The sequence below is a fragment of the Falco biarmicus genome, chromosome 1 (assembly GCF_023638135.1).
Source record: "Falco biarmicus isolate bFalBia1 chromosome 1, bFalBia1.pri, whole genome shotgun sequence".
NCBI classification, from domain to species: Eukaryota; Metazoa; Chordata; class Aves; order Falconiformes; family Falconidae; genus Falco; species Falco biarmicus.
Window position 1 is genome coordinate 38,424,607 of NC_079288.1, and position 22,179 is coordinate 38,446,785.

The 22,179-nt window shown below is 40.3% G+C and overlaps 1 protein-coding gene across 2 annotated transcripts; it reads left to right on the forward strand.

The window, feature by feature from the left end:
* The first annotated feature begins 4,103 nt into the window (after window positions 1-4,103).
* SMPD4 (sphingomyelin phosphodiesterase 4) lies at window positions 4,104-22,161 on the forward strand. 2 transcript variants are annotated; one of them, XM_056335723.1, is made up of 19 exons: window positions 4,104-4,261; window positions 4,530-4,616; window positions 5,170-5,312; window positions 5,464-5,539; window positions 6,441-6,549; window positions 7,160-7,212; window positions 7,803-7,954; window positions 9,342-9,474; window positions 10,073-10,144; window positions 13,678-13,767; window positions 16,271-16,416; window positions 16,829-16,919; window positions 17,848-17,948; window positions 18,250-18,413; window positions 19,102-19,307; window positions 19,885-20,118; window positions 20,851-20,982; window positions 21,142-21,270; window positions 21,687-22,161. In XM_056335723.1, exons 1-19 carry the CDS (start codon window positions 4,223-4,225, stop codon window positions 22,011-22,013), a joined length of 2,484 nt encoding a protein of 827 aa, XP_056191698.1. In that variant the 5' UTR covers window positions 4,104-4,222; the 3' UTR covers window positions 22,014-22,161. The 2 variants fall into 2 exon arrangements, with proteins under 2 accessions (XP_056191698.1, XP_056191708.1); XM_056335733.1 differs by lacking the exon at window positions 13,678-13,767.
* Window positions 22,162-22,179: the final 18 nt, after the last annotated feature.

The window sequence follows — 22,179 nt, forward strand, 5'->3', positions numbered from 1 at the left end:
TGAGAATCTATAGTTTTCTGTAAGATCCTGCTATTAGATATGTACTTATTTACCCTGAAAGAGAAGTTTAATACTTAAAATCTTTGTCCTGGCTAAATAAATTAAACATACAATAGACTGCTCAAAGAGCTATACAATACAAGTAGGTAGACATGCAGATACATTGCCCTGCAATGGTTAAACATATCCTGAGAGCCTGCTGAAGTTTCATTCCTAAGAGAAGCTGTTAAATACCAGTGGGTTAGTGTCTTAGACTACAAAGGAAGTCTCATCTTTATCCATGTGAAACTTTGATTTACAGCCTTAGCAGGTCTGTGCATGTTAGGGACAGTAGAATGTTGATGTCTGCATAAGCTGAAACTGCTTTGGAAAGAAAAGTTGCTTCAGCTGCATGAGAAACATTATCACGGTTCTGAAAATCCCCCTTTGCTCTTCACCTGTATGACTCCAGGCTCTGTTCCAGCTGAATTCTCATTAACTGGTAGTCTGGTTTTGCTCCCAGCACAGCTGAACAGACTATAAGTTTTCTAATAATTTCATCCATCCCTGACATATCAACACCCAAACAATTCTCTAGCCAAAAGAAAACATTTGACAGAGTTCTTCACTGTTATGACACTCTAACCTGTCCTTACAGGAAGAAATTAAGTTAATCCTGCACAAGCAACACAGTCTGTGTGATTTATCAGAAACCTATGCTGTTTCTTTAAATTAGATTATTTCTAATCTATCTTTTTCTCTCAGATTCATTGATTAATGTAATCAGGTTAAAGTCACAGTAACTTGTTCCCAGCTTGGACTTGTCATTTGCTGCATCTGAGGCAGACTTCAAGAGAAGCTACAGTGCCCAGAAGTTTCTCCCTCTGATATCCATTTGCTTTATAAAAGATGGCATCTTTGCTACAGACACTGTTTCATATTAAAGTAGGTAAGGCACTTACTAAAGCATTGATGTAACAGTCCTTCTGTACTCAAACTTCTCACTGAAGTCTCTAAAAGGCAGCGAAAGCCCCACATGATTTAACTGAAAGTTTTTCAGTACTGCTTTCAGAAAAGAAGGTCCAGAGACAGTACTGTGAGCACCAGAACCACACAAGTCTGGTTTCTGAGGTATCCCAAATGTTCAACCTGAGCATCAGTAACGGTGGATTTAGGGAGTCTCTTTCCCTAGTGGATTTTCTGGTACTGAGTGTTGTATCAGCTCACTCTACTATGACAAATTGCTCGTCGTGCTCTACCAAGTCATTCATCTTTATGGCAATTATACAAACTTAATTCCCTCTGTAGAGTTTGATTGAAACTGTAATGCTGTAGTGATTACACCAAGGTGACAAAATGCTGGCTTACCTTTGAAGCTACCTAGGAGAAGTGTTAGTATGGCTGAAGTCAGTCACTTCAGCTGTGTACTTCTTTGCCCAACAGAAACCTCTCACACAACAAATGATAAAAACATAGAGCAAGCACAAAAGCAGATTACTGAATGGAATTCATACTTTCAGAAAAAAGCTCAACCTCCAACTTTCTCAGGAATATTCCTCTCAGGAAAAATGTACCAATGAAACAAAAAAATTCTTCTTGTTGATGTGGCTTAAAGACAGCTATAATTTAGGAGAAAGGGAAAAAGAAAACCTAGGTGACATAAATTTTCTGGGCCTCGGTCTCTACATCTGCAAGATGAGAAAAAATACATATACAATCCTGATATATACATTTGAAAATGCTCTGTGTGAGAGTGATAATGGACCTATACCATTGATTTTAGTAGGCTCCAGAACAGACCTATAAATAGACTGTCACACAGTTGTCCTTAGCAGTTCCCCCTAGTTCTTAAAATAATTTGATAAATTTCTCCCATGCAGCTATCTTATTAACTTGCACAAGTGTTATTGAGCCATCCCTACCAAGCACCTCCACTGTTTTGATTCCACTTATTCACCCAGTCATTTATTTCTTGTTATTTTCTTTCTCCAGTTCTATCACCCACTGAAAATACATCAGGTCTACTGTTTCTTTAATTTGTAACAATCACACCCGTAACGTTTATAGCTAATTAAACACACTACGGAAGCTTTGCCATCAACTCTCAATAGCTTTTTCTGGAGCTAAAATAGCTCTTTATCCCCACCTGGAGGAGGGACCGACCCTTCCCGGAAAAGTGTTCACTCATAGCCAGAGTCTCCATCTGCAAATGCGCTTGTAAAACACGGCCAGCATCCCACCCAGGACATGCATATGCACCACAGCAAGTGCAGCTCAAGCAGTTATATTCAGTCACACACACGTACGTGTCAAAGAACTCTTCTTTCACCTGTTACCAGTTTGCTACATTCAAAATATTGCACATTTGTTTTTAAAAGAAATCATATGTAATATAAAAAATGAAAGGAAAAAGCAAATTCATTGCGCGGCAGAATTCCAAATGGAGCTGTCTGAAAAGCTGTTAATTTGCCTTTTCAGCCGTTAGGAACTGGATTGCTCTGCTGCCACTGGAGCTGCTGCCTTGCCTCCTCTTACCACTGAGATCAAAAAGCAGTTTTGAGATCCAGTTTGGGAAAAGCAGATTGGAATGGAAGCACATGTCAATACCAAGAATTAATGTACCATTTTTAATTCTGATCCTGTAAACATTTATGTAAATATGGAATAATTTTACACTGGTAAATAATCCTATCAAACTGGATCAATAAAGTCACCTTGCAGGGTCAGAGCTGACGTTACAAAAGGAATTCCTCTGTTGTTCACTGTAACACAATTTTTTACACTTTGTTTCAATGTTGATGACAGTGGTGGAATATGAGGCCACATAATTTCCTTTGAGCTCCTACACAACCTAAACCAGACCATTTCACTCCACTATTTCTGCACCTCCTTGCATAAAAAAATCAAAATGATCAAGAAAATTTACATTTTATACAGACTGGTCTTTTCTGACAAAACCTGTAAATCTTGTCACAAAAAACCCCAAACTTGTCTGAGCAGGATTATTTTCTGTCATCATGTTTACCAGTGTTAATTATATGTCTGTCTTCAGTATTTTTTAAAATTAATTATTCTTTTCTAGACCTTTGACTGGAATTTTCTGAATACTGACACAACATGAACATTCCCCTGGTTTTATGGAATTTCCCCACAATTCCCCATTTTTAAGGGAATTAGCAGCAGTTTTTCTGACCATTTATTTTTCTTGCATACAAATTACTGGGGCTTTGCAATTAAATGTAACATCTTGTTTCCTTCTAAATACGAATCATAAAAGCGTATCAAATGCTCTTCAGCATTATTAGCAGTTTTAATTTTAGTTTGTCTATCTACCAGTGGGATATTACCATCACAAGGATTTCCTTCGCTCTGATTATACAATGAGAAGTGATTATGCTTACCTCTATAACAGTGGTTTTTTTCCAGGTGACTTCACCTTCCCTCATCAATTACCTTGAAATGTGTAATTACTGGTTCCTATAGCTCAGCTGATGTACACAGCTCTCATTTTCAACAGTCATAACTGCCTCATGTCCTGATGTAGTTTTCTGGGCATTTAATATGCTTCTAAGTGAAAAAAAATCCTACTTTTCCTTCATAAAGTTGATGTTCTTCTAATGTACCGCTTTAAAATTCACTCATAGTTTGGACAAAACCCGACCTTCTGAAAAGTCAGGAAGCATGTGTTATCAGTAAGTTCTGTCTCTGTCCACACTGCTTTTAATTTGTTCACAAGTGGCTCTTTCCAAGCACCAGTACGTGTGCAAAGGGTGGCTTTGCTCGCAAGTAGCTCTCTCCAAACACCAGTGTGTGTGCAAATGGCGGCTTCGGCCTCGCCACCACCAGACCAGGCCGCTGCGGGCCCCCAGCTCCCCCGCGATACATTTTTCACAGCTCCCCAGGTCCGCCCTCAAAAGAAGCCACCGGCGCAGCCCGGCCCCCTCCCCCGGTCCCTGGGGAAGAGGCTGAGGCCGCCGGGCCGCGGCCAGCCGCAGGCCGGGCAGCGCGTCCCCTCCCTCAGCTCGGCCATGTTGAGGCGGGAAGAGCTGCAGGCCCGTCGCCACGGCAACAGCGGCACGCGCCCCTCCGCGAGGCGCGCCGGCCGCAGGGGTGGCGTCATGGCGGCGCGCCGGGCGAGGGCGGTGACGCGAAAGGCCTGCGCCGAGCGCGGGAGGGAGCCGCGCAGCCGGGAACCCCCGTTTCCGGTCCTCGTTCCGCAGCGCGGCCCGCCGGGAGTGGCGGCATGGCCGGCCCGCACCTGCAGCAGCCCAGCTTCCTGCTGGTGGGTGGCGAGGGGCGGGCGGACACCGGGGAGGCGGCGCCGGGCCGGGGGGCGCAGCGCCCTGTTGCGTAGAGCTGGCGGCGCCCGGGCCTGCGGCAGCTCTGCCGGGTGCCCTGGACTTGCAGGGTGGGTGGGTGTAATTTCTCCCGTGTCAACGGCAATGCTGTGCCGGGGCAGCGGCGTAATTGGGGGATGTCTTACGTCGTGGCTGTAATGAGCCCTGCCCTGTCTGTTAGCGGTGACTGATTTCCCCTGTGGTGTGCGACAGGCCACGCTGAAGGCAGACTGTGTCAGCAAGCCATTTGTGCAGAGGTGCCACGACCTGGAGACCGTCATTGAGGAGTTCCCCGCCAAGGTGAGCCGTCACTGCCCGGCATCTCCCGACCCGTGCTAGCAGGGGCTGGATCAGAGTGTTTGCAGAGGCCCCTTCCAGCCCCAACCACTCTGTGATACAGTGACGCGTTTCAGGGCAGTTTGCTTTTTTCATATTACTGTTTTCTTTGTTCCCATTTCTCTTATTGCAAAGTTTGAAGACCCCAGGTGAACCAGTGGGAATCCACTGTTTCCCTAGAGTTAAAAACGTTTTCTAGTCATTAAAAGATTGTTTCCATTGACTGCATTTCATTAATTCCTTTCAGCACCAATTTACAAGTGATGCTAGTTCTTAAAATGTGGCAAATAATTGCATGCAATGCTGATGAGTGTCACTGCAATTTTAGTAGGATCAGAAATAACGATAGATTTCCTGTAATTGCCATGTACATTCTTCCAAACAGAACCTGTGCCCAGTGATAACTGGGAAGCATAAATAGCTGGCAGACAGTATCTGTGCATCCTATTACATGCAGTAGAGACTGCTCAAGTGAGGAATTGTACACATTAATTATTTGGGTCTGTTTTCCCTAAAGGAACTACATGGTATCTTCCCATGGCTGGTGGAGAGCATTTTTGGCAGCCTGGATGGCATCATCGTAGGCTGGAATCTTCGCTGTTTGCAAGGAAGAACAAATCCTACTGAATATTCTGTGGCTTTGGATTTCCTGGATCCCAGGTAAACTCATTCATTTCAGCACAGATTAAAAAATGTATGGTAAGCAAATAACCAGTGTTTGACCCTTTTCCATTATGTAAACATAAGTTCACAAAAAGTGAGAAGGTAGAGGGTACTTACCAGGGATTTTCTTTCTGATGCTTATTTGCAGTGGTCCGATGATGAAGCTGGTTTACAAACTCCAAGCAGAAGAGTACAGATACGATTTCCCAGTCTCGTATCTTCCAGTGAGTAACTGAAAAATTTGTAAGAACAGAATATGGTTGTTATTGCACCTATTGGAACTTTGTGTGCACTTTATATGTATGGTTCCATATAGGCCAAAGCATAGCTTCAGTGCTCCAAGTTTAGAGCCTACCTGTTTCTTTTTAAATGGTTGCTGGAGGAGGAGAGTTCCCAGCCATAAACTTTTGAGGAGAGGTGGTTGTCAGCAGCTAGATATCTGTGTTGTTCAGCCAAGAAGGCTACATTGTGATTCCTATCATGTCCCCAGAGAAAGTAGTGTGCTTTTTCTTGACTCCCAGTAGCTGCAGGATTGGAAATAGTTTTCCAGGCTTGTTACAGAGCAGTGCCTTCCCTGGCTGCACTTTGTGCCTGTCTGTTTGAAGACTAACTGTTATCCTGGTTATGAAGTACGGCATTTCAAACAAAAATGTTTATCTGCTCAGTTGTTTCGCTGTGTTTCTTCTATTGCTACCTGCTACCTAGAAATTGATTCAGACAGTGCTACAGCCTTTAACAAAAGGAAACATCGTTAAGTATGTAGTAATTGCTGGTCCACAGCTCAGTTACCCTAGCAAAACCATCAGCCATACACCAGTTTTGTGCTTCTCCCACTCCCAACTGGAAAAGTGTTGGTGAAGGCCTTTTTTTTTTATTATTATTTTTTCTCCTTTTTTTTCCCCCTTGTACTGAATACTCATTTTCAGTGAGAAAGTTGGCAGTTACCTAAAGAATATGCATTTGCACAAGGAATTACTGCAATGCAGTAAAATCCCACTGAGCTGAATGTAGGTAGCACCCCAGAATGCTGGAATGCAACAGAACTTCACTATCTGAAACATACTCCACAAGTATGCTGAGTAGCCAGATTAATACAGATTAATATTTTGTTACTCTGTCTTTCAGGGCCCCGTGAAGGCTTCAATACAAGAGCAAGTCCTACCAGAATGCTCTTTATACCACAATAAAGTCCAGTTTCCTTCATCTGGTGGTTTAGGTTTGAATTTGGCTCTTAGTATCCTTTTAACAGCTGAACATTTAATTCCTTTTAAATATCTAAAACAGATATTACAGGCATTTCTGTTATATATTTATTATGTGTCTACAGTAAATCACAGTCCTGCTGAAGAGTTTGAGCTGGTTAAAAATGTTTAGATTCCAATGAAAAATAAATTTGTCCTCTTCTCATAAACCCTTGTGGGGGATTTCTGGCCTTATTCAAGTCAACAGCAATACTCCCAGTGATTACAGAGCCTGTATTTCACGATTTTTCTTTTCGTAACTGCTCATAGTTTATGTAATATGATAGAAAAAGGGCATGTTAACTTTGCAGCTAGTGTACTTGTTGAGAGCAGTGTAGCTGCAGCTGCACTGGTTTTAGTTTGAGATTAGTCAAATGTGCTAAGAAGAGTAATGCAAATGCACCTTGGCACATAGAGGAAACCTCACGCACCAGTGTTTGAGTCAGCTGAAACACAAGAAGTCAAAACTGAATGTGCTGCTAAGCTCCAGCAAGTTAATTGAGCACCACTGACAAAACAAAAATTCAATGTCTAGTCAGCATCCCAGATACCTAACCACTGTACCTGGTTGTTATTATCTCATCCTTGACTCTGTTGTTCCAGATCCATTTGAATATTACATGTTTTACTTTGCAATTAGTTTGATTACACAGAAGGTAAGTACCTTTTGTAATTTTTCCCTTAAAATATTATTACCCTTTCTTTTCAATGCTTTAAGAGCCTGCTGAAATGCTGTCCAGCTAAATAAACAGCGCTTTTATCTGTACTTTTAGAATTTGTTATCACCTTGGTTCAGTTGATGATATAAGACTAGGTAACAAACAAAATACCCACCTCAGGTATACCAGTAAGCAGCCTGTCCAACAACATGCCAGCACGGAGCAGGCAGTGATCCCAGATGGGTTTTCTGCCCCTCTCTCCAGTAAGGCTGTTTATATAGTCATAACCACGGCGTCATGCTATGGCATCTGCTTAGTTGGTTCCTCTTCCTGTTGTTCCCTGTTCTGTACAACATTGCGCTCTTCTCACACTGCGTTACATTCACTACTACATACTACAGCAACAGTTCTCTTACAGTTAGTTACTTTACCTTTGCTCCGAAGTGTCTGTGTTGTCAGTTCACCCTTTATAACTGCTGGGCTTCTGCTTATTTATACTGAACGGGGCTGGCTGTGTAGCAGGCGCTCCCTAGCAGTGTTTTAATCTAACAGTATATAACTCCAAGTACATCCTGTGTCTCTTTCAGAACTCACCCGTCACCCGCCATGTCAGCCCTTCCAACAGTGCTTATTTCATCTTGGTAGACACATACCTGAAGTGTTTCCTACCCACAGAAGGAAGTGTCCTTCCTCCACCTTCTTCAAATCCTGGGGGAGCCATCCCTTCCCCGACTCCCAGGTAATGACTACAGTGCCAGAGGCAAACTGTGGGAACAGTGCTTACAAAATACAGGTTGTTGGAATGAAATCTCTAACAAGTAGAAAACACCTCTGCTCTTTATGATCTGTATGTACTTATTATATAATTAAAGAATTTAAATAGATTTATGTTAATTTAATTTTACTATTTAATATTTGCATTTAATATTTTAAAATACTAATTTTAATAAAGGTTTCATTTGGAAGTCTGAAAGGTAGCTATTATTGGAGCAGAAAAGGCAGGTACAAGCAACAGAAATTCATCCGTTCGGTAGCTCCCGTGGTGTTTTGTGCCCTGCAAGTGGAGTAGGACAGATGATGGTAGTTTTATCATCTTTAGACACATAAGGCATGTGGTAAAGATAGGACTGGTGATATAACCACTGTTACAAGGAAACTTTGCATTTTTCATTAATGTTGCTACAAAGCCAGACAACTTGTCAGTTGGTCATTTTGTTTCAGTTCTGAGGTTACCATCCTTAATTATTTAATGCTGTCATTACCTGTTGTGCAGTTCTTTGAAATTGCTATGTCAGGACCGTGTCTATGGCTTTGTTGCAGATTGACAGTGCTCGTAGGTTTCTTCGTTGATAACTTCCTGATATAAAAAGCCAAAACGTATATTAGTAGTCAAATCATATGAGTGACTGCGTTTCAGGTGACTTTTTGCACAGTAATAGATCAAGCTATTTAGCCACAACTGGAAGGAGGGGGAGGATGGAAGATTTTTGACCACTTACTGAAGTTCTGTACGTCTGTGTGATAATGGCATAAAACCCAACTCACAAAGCTGAAGTGAAAATTCTCCAATACAAGCACCCAATCTTTTGTGCTTTATGATGGCTAAGTTGCGGAAGTCCATGTTTTCACAATTGGTTTTGCTACTTGAATTTATAAAATATTATCAATAATAAATTATCGATAAATATTAGTGATTTTATGCAAATTAAATAGCCATTATATTTTATATAACTGCATTTAAAATACATTTCAAATATCAATTTACATGGTCTGTTGAGCCTTAGTGTATACCTAGGAAGATACAGATCAGGTGAATTATGTATATAGAAGGCAGAGTGAAAGAAAAACAGAGTAGGAGAAAGTGAAAACCCATGCATTATTGAACATTACATGGGCTCTGTGTAAAGCTGGTTCCACACAGTATGAATAGTGATGTAGTGCTTGTTTATAGTTAAAGTGACTAGTAATTATAACACGTTGCAGAAGTTTGAAATGTGTAATCAACTACGCAGTTCTACTTCTTAAAGACTGTTTTCCAGTTTATAAACTGGTAGTTAAAAGCACTTATATATTTCTCTGTACTGACTGTTACTGACTCCAGTATTTCCATTAATTTGTCTTTAAAGGTCTCCAGCAGTGCCTTTCACTTCCTATGGCATGCATCACACCAGCTTGCTGAAACGGCACATTGCCCATCAGCCTTCTGTGAATGCTGACCCAGCTTCCCAGGAGATCTGGAGATCAGAAACACTGCTTCAGGTAGGCTGGATTTAAGGAAGAGAACACCACACAACATTTCTTGGTGCTAACTGAGGAATCTTTTTAAACCAGAGATCTTATGCCATTTTGGTTTTGGAATTGAGCAGTGCAGCTGTTGTTTTCTGTTAGTGGAACAAAGAACCACTGTGAAACTGTTAAGCTGTAATTTTGAAAGGCACTTAATACCTTTTTTTTAGACTTCATATACAACAACTGATCTCAAGCATTTGAGCAATTTTTTCCAGAAAAGTTTCTAAATCTGATTTCCTTTTTTTTTTTTTTTTTTTAATCTTACATCAATTCTATGCTCTAAGCAAAGGCTGACCTCAGAGAAAGTTGGTTCTGTTCACCATCAAGGGAAGGGAGAGGAGAACCTAGACTTAACAGTTGTTCTGAAACAGGTGTGAACAGTATGCCAACTCAGTCATTCGCATTGACATGATGATAACCTGAAATGTCTCTGAATAGGTTCCTGTCTATTTACAAGTACAGCTTAGTTTTCAATTTATATACTGTGGTCTTCCCTTATACCTAGCTTGTGACTGACAAGTCCTGGATTATTTCTATTTCCCTAGCTGAGAGAATATTTGTTTTGCAGATCTTTGTTGAAATGTGGCTACATCATTATTCACTGGAAATGTATCAGAAAATGCAGTCCCCTCATGTCAAGGTAATAGTTTGTACTTCATTCATGAGCATCACCTGATGGTTGACCTTATCTTGGGGTAAATCTCCTGTTCTGTGGATAATTTTTTTGGTGTATTGGTCCATAAGAAATAACATACCAGAGTATCTACATGAGTGTGTCAGAATTGCTAATGCAGTTATGAAGAATGTTGTGAATAAGTGTGTCACCCAGATGGGCCTTCATTGCAGAAGCTGTGTTGTTTTTGTTTTGTTCTTTGTAAAAGACAAGTTTGTGGGATGGTCACAACAATCTGAACACCAGTAATCAAACTACTAATGATGGGGAAGATGCCGCTATAAAATTATAGTGTTAAATCCTGCTGGGGCAACATGGCTGCTAAAAATAACTTAAATTGATTTCCAGCAGTGATACCACAGCATCTGTTATTGAAATACCAATTAGTAATTTCTGAGATCTGTAACCGTTTTTTAGCATAAATCCAAATTAAAAAAGGAAACCTTACCAAACTGTCCTTCAGTGTTAAATAAATAAGCCTTTTGTTGTTTTATATTCCAAAATATGCTTTTCACCATAATGGTGTCAGAAGCAGTTCTGTAGCTACTGCATTCAGAATATCTTAAAAGCTCTTGCTTGGATAATACACTGTTCTAAGCAGTTTGTGGTGGCCTGTTTCATAACAAACTACTGCATGTAAAAATTAAGTAAGTGTTATGGAGGCTAAGATCAAAGGCATTATAAATGTAAAGGGAATTTGAAGGAGAAAGTGTTGATCCTTTGAATTCCCTCTGGGTCACAGTGGGACTTTCATAGAAGGGAAAGGAAATATGAAAGCTACTCAGGATTTATTCCTGTGCGAAAAGGCAATATGAGAGTTGATTGACTGATAAATTCTGATCCTTTACTCCACAGGCTACAATAACATAGTTATATTTTGTGAGGGAAAAACATTGGAGAGCTGAAGTGTGATGGGGTTTGTCTCTTATTCTTAAAAGTTGAGGTCAAAATGCAAACTCGGTAATGTTACAAAGTCTCCACTTGGGACTCCCAGCAGTATGGCTGTGCACCTGTGATGGAAAGGCTTTGCTTTGGAGTACCTTTGGTCTGTCTGTCTGTCTGTCCAGTCTTTGTGCATCAAGCGCTGTGCTTAGGCCAGATATTAATGATTGCTTTAAACTTCTCTCCTCTGTTCACCCCTCTGTATTTCAGATGTTCTCTTCTAACACCTAGGGAGCAGCAGTTACAGACAATGAGTACCAATGTTATGGTGGAACAGGGCCTAGGTAGAGCTTAAAGTTCTCTGAAATCATCACCTCGGGATCTCCCACAAGATGTGTTGAGGCACAGCTTGAGGCCATAACTCCCTGATGGCGTTCTAGTTTCATCTTTGATGGGAAGAAATCATGGGTGTATTGAAAAAGGAAGTCTTCACTCTTTGGGGGTTAGAACACCTGACCAGGGGACTGGAATGCCCCCTGACATCCCTAAATGGGTGAAGGATCCTGCCTGCAGGACCGAGGAAGGGTTCCAGATCAGGTGGGGACAGGATTGTTCATAAGCCTGTGATATTTAAACTAAGCTTTGTAGACTGGTCTCGGGGTGGGCTTAAGGAGAATAGTCTGCTTCATAGTTCCTCACATGAGGAAGCAGAATCTGCAGAAATGCAAGTTTTGTTTTAATATAAGGGTTAAAGGGCTTGACGGGAAACCTAAGGTCACCCTAAACCTTATTAGTTATGCAGGTTCAATTGATTCTGTTTAGCCTTCTGTGCCTTTGGAAGTAGGGGTTATTAGTGACCGTTCATCCCTGGATCTAGACGTGTTTGACCATCAGTCACTTGAAATGGCTACATACCTGTATTGGAAGGGGGATGAGGTTTCGCAGAACTTGCTCTTTCTTTGTCCAGCAGTCAGACTTGTTTGCTTTGATGGGCCAAGCCAGATCCCAGATATGTAACTTCCCTGTGAAGTTCCTCGAAGAATGATAGAGTTTCCTTAAACCTTGTTAATGTCATCACAGACTTCTCTTTACAAGTGGAAGGTGGTGGAATGGGAATGAATAGTAAATAGTTTCTTCTGAGAAGATTTACTACTTTTCTACTTTACCACTTTGAATTCTTTCTTGGTCTGGTGTGAACCTGAGGTTGACACTGTTTGCTATATGGAGTTTCACCGTTTCCCCCATTAATTCAACTCTTTTCCTATTCTTTTACATTGTCTATTTGCCTTTTCTTTCTTGGATGATCCAGAGCCCAAAGCGTGCAGCATCTTTCCTGTCCCCTTCTGCTGTAATCACAACGAACCCTTAACAAAAAGTTGTTTAAGTTTTATGTAATGCTTCCCAAGCTTCAATGCCAGGTGCCACAGACCCCAGCACTGCATGTGGAACACCCATTAGACTACAGTTTCTTGCTACTGATTCCTGTGATAGGGGAGTCGGTTACGAAGCAGATGATGTGTCTGAGCTGTTGGGGAGCTTGCAGTAGCAATCCTACCACTCTAAGAGTGTAAGACCAAAAGATACCAAACTGGCACTAGACGAGGTTGGGTAGGGGCTGTTCAAAGACAGCAGAGGTGTGATCTGGAGAGTTAATTTAGATGCCTGACAGTAGTCATTGGGATCTGTGTAGTGTACATCTGTTGTTTTATGTTTTTTCATTAATTTCACACATTTGTGTCACTGTCACTACAGTATCCTCTTCACCATCACATTGTCAAAAACTACTCTTTACCTCATTCATCCAAGAAGGGATCTGGCTGAGGCTTGCAGAGACCTTAGTGTTAAGTCAAGATGCCTTTTGCACCAGCATATAATGTTGTGTGTTAGCTATGTCTTTTGCCTTTTTATACATGTGATGTTTCCCTAATAGTAAAAGATCTGTAGCTTTCCCAAATGGCCTTTAAGTAGAAAGAGAATACAGAGGATTTCTCAGAACTGGAAGCTTACTGGACAGGCTCACAGTGATTATAAAAAGCCAAACTTGTTTCCTTCCTGTTCTTTGGGAAGAAAAAAGTATCAATTTGAGCTTCTTCCCAGTACACAAACCCTGCTTCTCCAGCAGCACAGGAAGAAATTATAATTTTTCAAAATAGTATTTAAAAAGTTTGCAGAATATTGAATGCTTTTACTCTATTATTTAATAAAACACTGTAACAGTGTATAAATCCTCTCACTGCAGTTCAGTTAACTTCTGAAATCAGAAATTTATTTGGCAAAAGCTCCATAGCCCTTACCTCTGCTCTGAGGGTAGCACAGGGAACAGCTTCAGCCACTTACAATTATACTTTTTGGACACCTGCTCCCAGTTGTATTTCCAAGTTGATAAAGGGTATGAAATACTGTGGAATCAATCTACTGAACAGCAGAAAGAAGAGGATACTGTGGCTGCAGTTGTTATTGTGATATGTTGTCCCTGACTGTATTTTTGATGTTCATTTCCCTCCCCCCCCCCCCCCCCCGCCCCCTTCTTCCTTGGGCTCATTCTCACTTTTTTTTTCTCTTGCTCTCTTCTCTCCTTTTTTCCCTCCCCCCCTTCCTTTTTGTTTCTGTTGTCTCAGCTGGAGGTTCTCCACTACCGACTCAGTATCTCCAGTAAACACCATGGTAGTCCTGCCCAATCCAGCTACCAGGCCCTCCACGCATACCAAGTATTACCATCTTTTCATTTTGTTTCCTTTATAAAAATCTTGTTCCATCATATAATCTGCGAAGTGTATTGGTGCTAGCTGTACAGCAGCTTTTTCTGCTAAGGTATGGTTTTACAACTCGATTGAGAGCACTGCATTGAGAGTTACTAAATTTTCAGTGAAAACAGATACTGAGAAGTATCAGCAAAGGTCATGGAGGAAGTAGTTAAAATCTAGTATATTATGAGAACTAATTGGGAATTCTAATTTTAGACTTGCATTCTTGTAATGCATTATAGAAAGAGGCATATCAGCTATGCTGACATCTTTTGACACCAAAACTGGCTCCACTGATGGCAGATTTCTGCCCCTCACACACTTGTCATTTAAGCAAAACTTGCATGGAAGAGAAGATCAGAATTTGCATGGCTGTCACCTAAAATTAAGGTAGGTAACATCTAGGGGTTTTTAGTTGGTGAAATGTCACTGGATAGTACTAAATCTATAGTGGCAATGTGATCTTGACTATCCAGTTTTGCAGAAGCACACTTGTGGTACATTTGCAGATTGTTCAGGAAATGTGCATGCAAAAACATTCCTGTTGGAACAGATTGCTGATTCCTCTTTCCCTTCTCAAGCCCTTTATTCATTGGGTCTTCATTTTGGGAAAGGGGAGGGCTGAGCATATGTACTATAAAGCTTTTATTATACTATAAAGCTCTTTAGCACTACATGGAATTTTCCTGCTGTTTAATCCTTTATTTTTTTATAAAGTGCTATGGTATCTCAAGGTACTGCTTAGCAAGGAAAACAGGAACTACTACTTGTCTTTAAATCTTTTTTACTATTAAGTGTATCTAATTACTGTGTTAAGAACGGCGTATATCCATCCTGTAAGCTAAAGTTTGAACAAAAACACTTCTGAGGAAAAATACTTTTTAAACCAGTGGTGTTCGTAATGTCCAAGCTAAGAGGTAATTTTGAGAATTGCTAAGCAGAAAAACTAGTAGGATCACCTGAAACAGTGTAGTAAAATAATGGTATGGGTTTTTTGTAAATTCAAAATGCACCTTTAAGGGGAGCCTAGCATTTTTTTTAAAAATTACACCCTTTAAAGGCTTATAGCAGAGTACTCAAATTCTCTTAATTGTTTTTGGAGATATTGATCTAAACTAGGACCAAGTAATTTCTTAGTTCTGCCCTCTATATATAAATTCTTCTCAGGACTGCAGAAAACGTGCTGACTTACCAGGAGCTGTCAAGAATACAAGCCAAGCCTTCATTAGAACTGGTAACAGGTTATCCTGTCCCCTAGCAGAGCCTCAGATCTGGCTGTACTACATGACTATATCTATCATCAAGTGTTGAATCTACTTCCTAGAATGAACTTTACAGTGTATTAAAAATCTTAAAGAGATTGTAAAAACACATCTGCTTTGCCTCACACATTGCAGAGAAAGGACACGCAAAGACACATACACAGAGGCCCCCCTCCCACCCCCAGTACTGGAAATACTGTTGAATTGATTTAAGAAGTGGAAGCTTTTTGTATAAAAATGCCTGTCAGTCTCCTAGAATCATATTCAGCGTCTTACCTCAGCATAGCTGCATTTGGCATCCTGGAAACATCTTGCAGCTATTGTCTAATACGCTCTTCCAGCATCTTCCATTATACTTGCACCTATAATTCGTTCCATGCACATTCTTCTCAACTTTTGAGAAACATGAGAGCTATAAGACTTAGAATACAAATGATCTCTTAAAATATGCCTTCAGTAGTGGATTGAGATTAGTTTACTACTCTTAAAACAGATTACAGTAGCAAAGGAGTTAGTGCTTTGACCCCAGATTCTGCAGCAGACCAGCTCTGAAGGTCTAGACCCAGAAGGACTAGCTTTTTTTTTTTTTACCTCATTCATCTCCCTGCTATATCACAGACTCACTCATTTATTAATAACATCACTGTGGCTCACCACCACTCCTTGTGCTACTCCCACTCAGGCTACTTCTGCCCAGAATGATGCTAGAAGCAGGACTTGAAGCAGTTTTTATTCTTTTAGGATTATTCTTTCTTATAAGGCAGATGAGTACCAGCATAGGAAGGCCAGCCAAGCACATAAACAAAGGATCTGTTGTGCTGTCCACAGCAATGAACTTATAACCATAATGAAAGGCTGAATATTCTTTTCTTAGAAAGGGGTAAGTTGAAATCCACAGGTTATTCTGTTCTTTAATGCTAGCCTGAAGTTCAGTGCTTTAGAGTACTGTGGATACTTTTTCTTACAATCATTATTAAAAATATGCTAGTGTTTCTTAGTGAACTGATGGAAGATGGTTGCAGCTTGTCCTAAGGAGCCAGTTTGTATAAAATCAGATGGCACCAAACTACAGTGAAGAACCTAGGAGGATGACAGCATTTCTTGTATTTCAATTTCTGATTTGAGAATTATGATTTTTCTGAATTATCTCCTGGACATTTAGTGTGTGATACTCATTATCTTCCTGCCTTTTGCTTTGAATCTAGGAGTCATTTAAGCCTACTGAGGAGCACGTGCTAGTGGTAAGACTGCTTGTGAAACATCTGCATGCTTTCAGCAACAGCCTGAAACCAGAGCCTCTCTCCCCTTCAGCCCACTCCCACACAGCCAGCCCGCTAGAGGAGTTTAAAAGGTAGGTACCTGTGCAGTCTCTCTGAAACATAGAGAGGTTCTCCATAAAAAGAGGTTGAATTAGGTTGTTTTGATGGTTAAATACAGAAGTACATTATTAAAAGTATGTAAGAGCTAACAGATTATGTTTCTCACATCCACTAGTTGGGGGGGGCAGCCTCAGGAGGGGGGATGTCTTGCTATTACACTAGTCTGTATCCTGGTACAAGTCAGAGGAAAGAAAATGCTTCCAGAGGTTTCTGGCCAAGGTTAGTAGACAATTTTATGCTTATGTATAGGAGCTGAAAAGCTGTGGCTCGAAGTGAAGGAACAAGTATGGGTCGGCCCTTTCTGTATTTTTATTTGTGGAAGCTTTTTGTTTTTAAAATCTGCTTCTGGTTTATGCATGTGACTGTCTTTGAATTTGTTTTCAGGGTTGTAATTCCTCGGTTTGTCCAGGAGAAACTTTATATATTTCTGCAACACTGTTTTGGCCACTGGCCTCTGGATGCCTCTTTCAGAGCAGTACGTACCTGGTTGTCTTTCTAAGTCTGTACTCAACAGAACTAGTAACTAGTTATTGCTGTTTAGCAGCTATTTCTTGGTCTTCAAATCTTTTTCTAGAGGGGTCAAGTTCTTTTTCTGTAACAGAAAATCTACATGTTATTGTAGAGTGCCAACTGGACACAAGAAGGAAGTTGAAAAGATCATGGTGAGAATTACTGTAGGTTGTTGGCTGATTTTTCTGACAGTGAAAATGGCTGTCGATTGAAAAGTAGTAGGTGTTACTCTCTTAAAACAGATACATTCTCATAGGTCCTAATTTCTTAGTATCTTACCTAATAAAACAGGTCATAAACAAAAGTAATGTGGTATTATTTTGCAGTGGATACTGCAAATATTACCTCCTGCAAGCAGGAAAAGAAATAGCAGGCCATGACTCTTGGTAATTAATGTAGGAATGTAAAAGTGCAGAATGTAACAGGCCAGACCTTCCTCACTGGACCTGTAGTTAGCTATATCACCGCGCCTGAGGTACACACGTAAGACAGACTGTCAGAAGAAATGTTTGCAGAGGCCAAGGCAAATCTATTCTTGGCTTCAGTGCAATCAGGACTCCACTGTGTTTCCTCAGAGTGGTGGGTACCTCTATGCAGCAGAGGAGAGCTGAACTTGTACTAATATAGCATCTTGTTTACTTCCTTCAACAGAGATTCAGTGAACACTATCATTTGAGTATTACAGAAAATCCAGACTGGCCCTAATGAACATGCACTTAAGTTTTTTCAGTTCTCTTTCAAAGATACTCAGATAACTAGAGAGAGCTTTATTACTAAAAACTTCTAGGTTTCATTAAGATAATATTCACTAGGTTTAAAAAAAATCAAACAAAAACCCGTGTCTTCCTTGCCAGAAAGTATTGGTATTCATGTGTTTGTGTGATTTTGCTTAGGTTCTTGAGATGTGGTTAAGTTACTTGCAGCCTTGGAGGTATGCTCCGGAAAAGCCACCACAAAGTGCTGAGCCCTTGCCTCGCAGCGTGTCGGAAAAATGGTAAGGAGGAAAGCAGCTGTGAGTTATATGAATCAGATAAAGTTTATGCAGATCCTGAGTAAAACAGCAGGATTTCAAGAACCATCCTCCAACCTGAATTAGCTTCCTGTACAAGATTAAAGATGATTTCTTACAACACAAGCTTCTGTTTTGAGAGGAATAGTCTTTTGTCTCAATACAGATAGATAGACCATCTGTTCAGAGACAGTATAAAACATCCCCTTAATGACTTGTTTGGCAGAAGACAAAGTAACAATTATTTACATAGCTGTACTCACAAATTCCGTACTCACTTTGACAGGTCAACCTTCGTTCAAGAAAACCTACTCATGTATACTAAGCTGTTTGTAGGATTTCTGAACAGAGCTCTTCGAACAGACTTGGTCAGTCCAAAAAACGCTCTCATGGTGTTCCGAGTAGCCAAGGTCTTTGCTCAGCCCAATCTAGCTGAAATGATCCTGAAAGGTAAATGGATATTTTGACATTCTGTGCTGTCCTGTCTCAGTCTTTCTCCACAATGACTACAACCTTGCCTCAGAAGCACTGAGGTGGGTAGACTTACTCTCCCATGTTGCATGCTATTTTGCCACTCAGAAAAGTCTGCGTGTCTTCACTAATGTGTGTTGTATTGGTTTAGTATGTCTATAGTTCTTTTCTAACCACCATCATTTAGATTTCATTCCACAATTTTTCTTTAAAGAACACAATACTGGGCATTTACAATAAAGTCAGTTTTTCTTATGGGTCTTACTGGATTGTTTAACTCAGGATTAAAACTTCTTATCTATACTTAGCAAAACAGCTAGTTATGTATGCACTTCAGGATAATTAGGATACAGTAAATCTGGGAGAGGCAAGATTTGACAAGTATCTATGTCTGAAGTGTCATGATTCTCCACTGCCTTTGTTGAAAAAAAGTTCCAGGCTTAAAACGTTGTCTGTATGGTCTGCATTTAAATGCCCCCTGACATTTTCTGCTGTGAGCAGAGAGAATTAATTAAAAAAAGGTAATTAAGGCCTCCATCCCCCTAGAACTACCTGCCTATCTAGAAACAAGTTGCCCAGCAGCCTTAAGATGCTTTGTAGCTAGAGCTTCCCCAGGCAAAACCAGGAGTATTATGTAACCATCTTCACTACTCTTCTCAAATTCTAGGAGAACAATTATTCCTGGAGCCTGAACTTGTTATTCCCCATCGTCAACACCGACTCTTTATGACCCCACCACTTGGTGGAAGCTTCTTCTCCTCATGGCCTCCAACTATTACAGATGCCTCGTTTAAGGTGAAGAGTCATGTTTACAGCCTAGAAGGACAGGACTTCCAGTATAAACAGATGTTTGGCACAGAAGTCAGAAATTTGGTGAGCAACACGTTTTTTGTCACCTGTCTTTCTACTTTGACAGATGTTTTCTTAGTGCTGAACATCTGTATTGGGAAAAGTTAAGAGTGGAAAACTTCACACCCTGTACTACTTACTGTATAATTAAGTGTGCTGATGGTGACTTCTGGAACTTGAGCGTTCTCAATCCAGCACAGCTGTAAAATCTGCTTGCTCTTTGCTAAATAAGTAGTTAACGTTAACAGCTTGCTGCCTTGGAGTAGTATATTGTATTTAGTCTCAAACATGCTTACTGTGAACTTCTGATTCACTGTATTGATTAGTACCCATCAGCAGGTCAGATAAAAATAGCAGGAGGGAAAACAGCGGTTGAAAACCTAAGAAGCACTCAAGTTTCTTAAATGCTTCATCAGCAAAGAACTACCTTTGCCCTATTGGAAATGGAACTAACAGTCTTGGCACAAAGTCCATGAAAGTTAAGAATGAATTTGCTGGGTTTGCTCTCACTGCCAGGTATTAAGGCACAGTTTTATCCATGTGTTTATGCATAGCAGTCCTTTACCTTTGTCCCACACAGTTAATCTTTTGTTTGTTTTAGGTGTTAAAACTGGCTCAGTTAATTTGGCAGGCACAGCAGACAGCAAAATCCATATCAGACCATTCTGCAGAGACAACGGCTAGCCAGTCCTTCTTTTCATGGTTTAGATTTACACCATCTGAGATGAATGGCTCCTACACAGGCAATGACCTTGATGAAATTGGGCAAGACAGCATCAAAAAAACAGATGAATATTTAGAGAAGGCACTGGAATACTTGTGCCAAATCTTTAAGGTATGTAATATCCAAGAAATTTTTCCCTATGTGGCAGTGTGAGCAAGAGTCAGGATTCCTCAAATGTACTTTGTGGGGTCAATAAAGACATTAGAGACCCTGCTAGCAAATTTTGTTGTAAATTTCTTCTAGGCTTGACTTTACCTGACCACTTCAAAACACTTTTCAATACAGATGGAACTAGATGCTCTGAATTTCTAAATACCAAGCCTGCTTTGTTTCAAGTGACTGTTCTTTTGCACTGTGTAGTTTATACCAAACTTGTCTCTTTACTTGTGCCTGTTATGTTTACAAACAGGTGAAGCATAGCTTAAATTTTAAAAACAGTCCAGTATCTTCTAAACGTGAAGAGCTATAAAAATACAACATTTAACTGCAGCTATAGATGAAAGGATGAACTACAAGTAGTCTGTTTCTTTGGTTAAACTTAAAAGAGTAATTTCTTTTGTCAGCCACACTCCCTTCATACAGAATTGAGAGATGACCACAGCTATTTGACAGCTCTCTAGGAGTAAGGGACATGTAAAACAGAATAGCACTCTTGGATTTTATGAGCACAGACAAATCTGGAGACTTTTATCTCCTTTCAGTGTTTAACTGAGGTGCTATTAAGCAGTTCTTGGTATCTGTGCTGGCTGTCAAAGGCTCCAGTGCTAGAGTTTGTGAAGAAATAAATGAAACAGAAGGAGACAGATAAAACACATGCTTTAGAACTGTGTTATTCTTGAGTAGCTGAATGAAGCTCAACTGACCCAGATGATGATGAACTGTGGGACAGCCCAAGACGAGAACGGAAAAAAACAGCCTCCAGACTGTATTGAAAGCGAGGATGGCCTCATTCTTACACCCCTTGGCAAGTACCAGGTGAGATTAGATTAGATTCCATATTGCTACATCAGATTGTTCTTAAAAAAAACAGTCCTTCTACAGCAAGAGAAATGCAACTTACAGGGGGCCAAGAGAAGTGCCTGTATAAAGCTATTTCAGATGGGAGCTACAACAGGTTTATTTTCCTGTTTCTAGATCATAAATGGCTTACGTAGATTTGACGTGCAGTATCAAGGAGATACTGAGCTTCAGCCTATCCGAAGCTATGAGAACGCAACTCTTGTCCGCCTCCTATTTCGATTATCCTCAGCGCTTAATGAAAGGGTAAGTAACAGCACTGCTTCTATGTATCTTCCATGGCAGATTTCTGTTCTTCACTGCACTTGCACATATATGACACTTTGTTTGTTCTTGCTCTATCTCCTTTATTGTGGTCTAGGTGGACACTTCCTAATAGTACCTGTAGTTCTGCTTTTCCTATGCAAAACATAATAACATTTTAAACTTATTCTTTATGCTTGATGAACAATGAAGTATCATTCAGAATAAAAGTTTCTAAAACACAAAAAGCAAATCCTTTTCTTCCTATGGATACAAGGCAAGTCTGCATAAAGCAGTTCTGTTTAAAAGGACATTTTGATTTCCCCCGCTATCTCCTATAAATGAAGAAAACTTAAAGTAAGTTACTTTATGATGGTAGTTGCTGTAGAATACTAATGTTTAAATTTTTCTTACCTCAGTTTGCTGATCAGATGGATGTGCTTTGCTCCAGGGAGGATTTTCTTGGCAGACTTTGTCGCTATCATCTTACCAACCCCCACCTTATACACAAAATCAGGTACAGTCCTGTCGTGAAAGACAGAACAAGCCAGAACTGGGGACCAAGAATCAGTCTGAGGTTTCTGGCTAGCTACAGGACTCTCCTCTCTCTACTGATGATCTACTTTATTGCATCCTGGTTTTACATTGGGCCAGTGGGCTGCACGTTCATTATCCTGATTGGATATTTTCTTTATGCCGTAATAATGACTTTTTTCTTTGAAGGATGGAAACCACATGAACACTAATTTCCTTCGTTCGGCTTACACTTGTAAAAATAAATGTTTTAAGGACAAGCCTGGGATTCAGTGACTGAAATGTCTGAATTATCATATCAGATCTTCCACATATGATTTAATATTTTTTAATATTAAAGTCAATTGAGTTTTAAACAACGATGTGGTCTTGTGGAAT

Bases quoted from the DNA above. Each gene is read 5' to 3' on its own strand.
- SMPD4 (XM_056335723.1), top strand. From the start codon at position 4,223: ATGGCCGGCCCGCACCTGCAGCAGCCCAGCTTCCTGCTG. The intron at 6,550-7,159 runs GTATCCTTTTAA...CTGTTGTTCCAG, and splicing joins AGGTTTGAATTTGGCTCTTA to ATCCATTTGAATATTACATG. The intron at 18,414-19,101 runs GTAAATGGATAT...CTCAAATTCTAG, and splicing joins AGCTGAAATGATCCTGAAAG to GAGAACAATTATTCCTGGAG.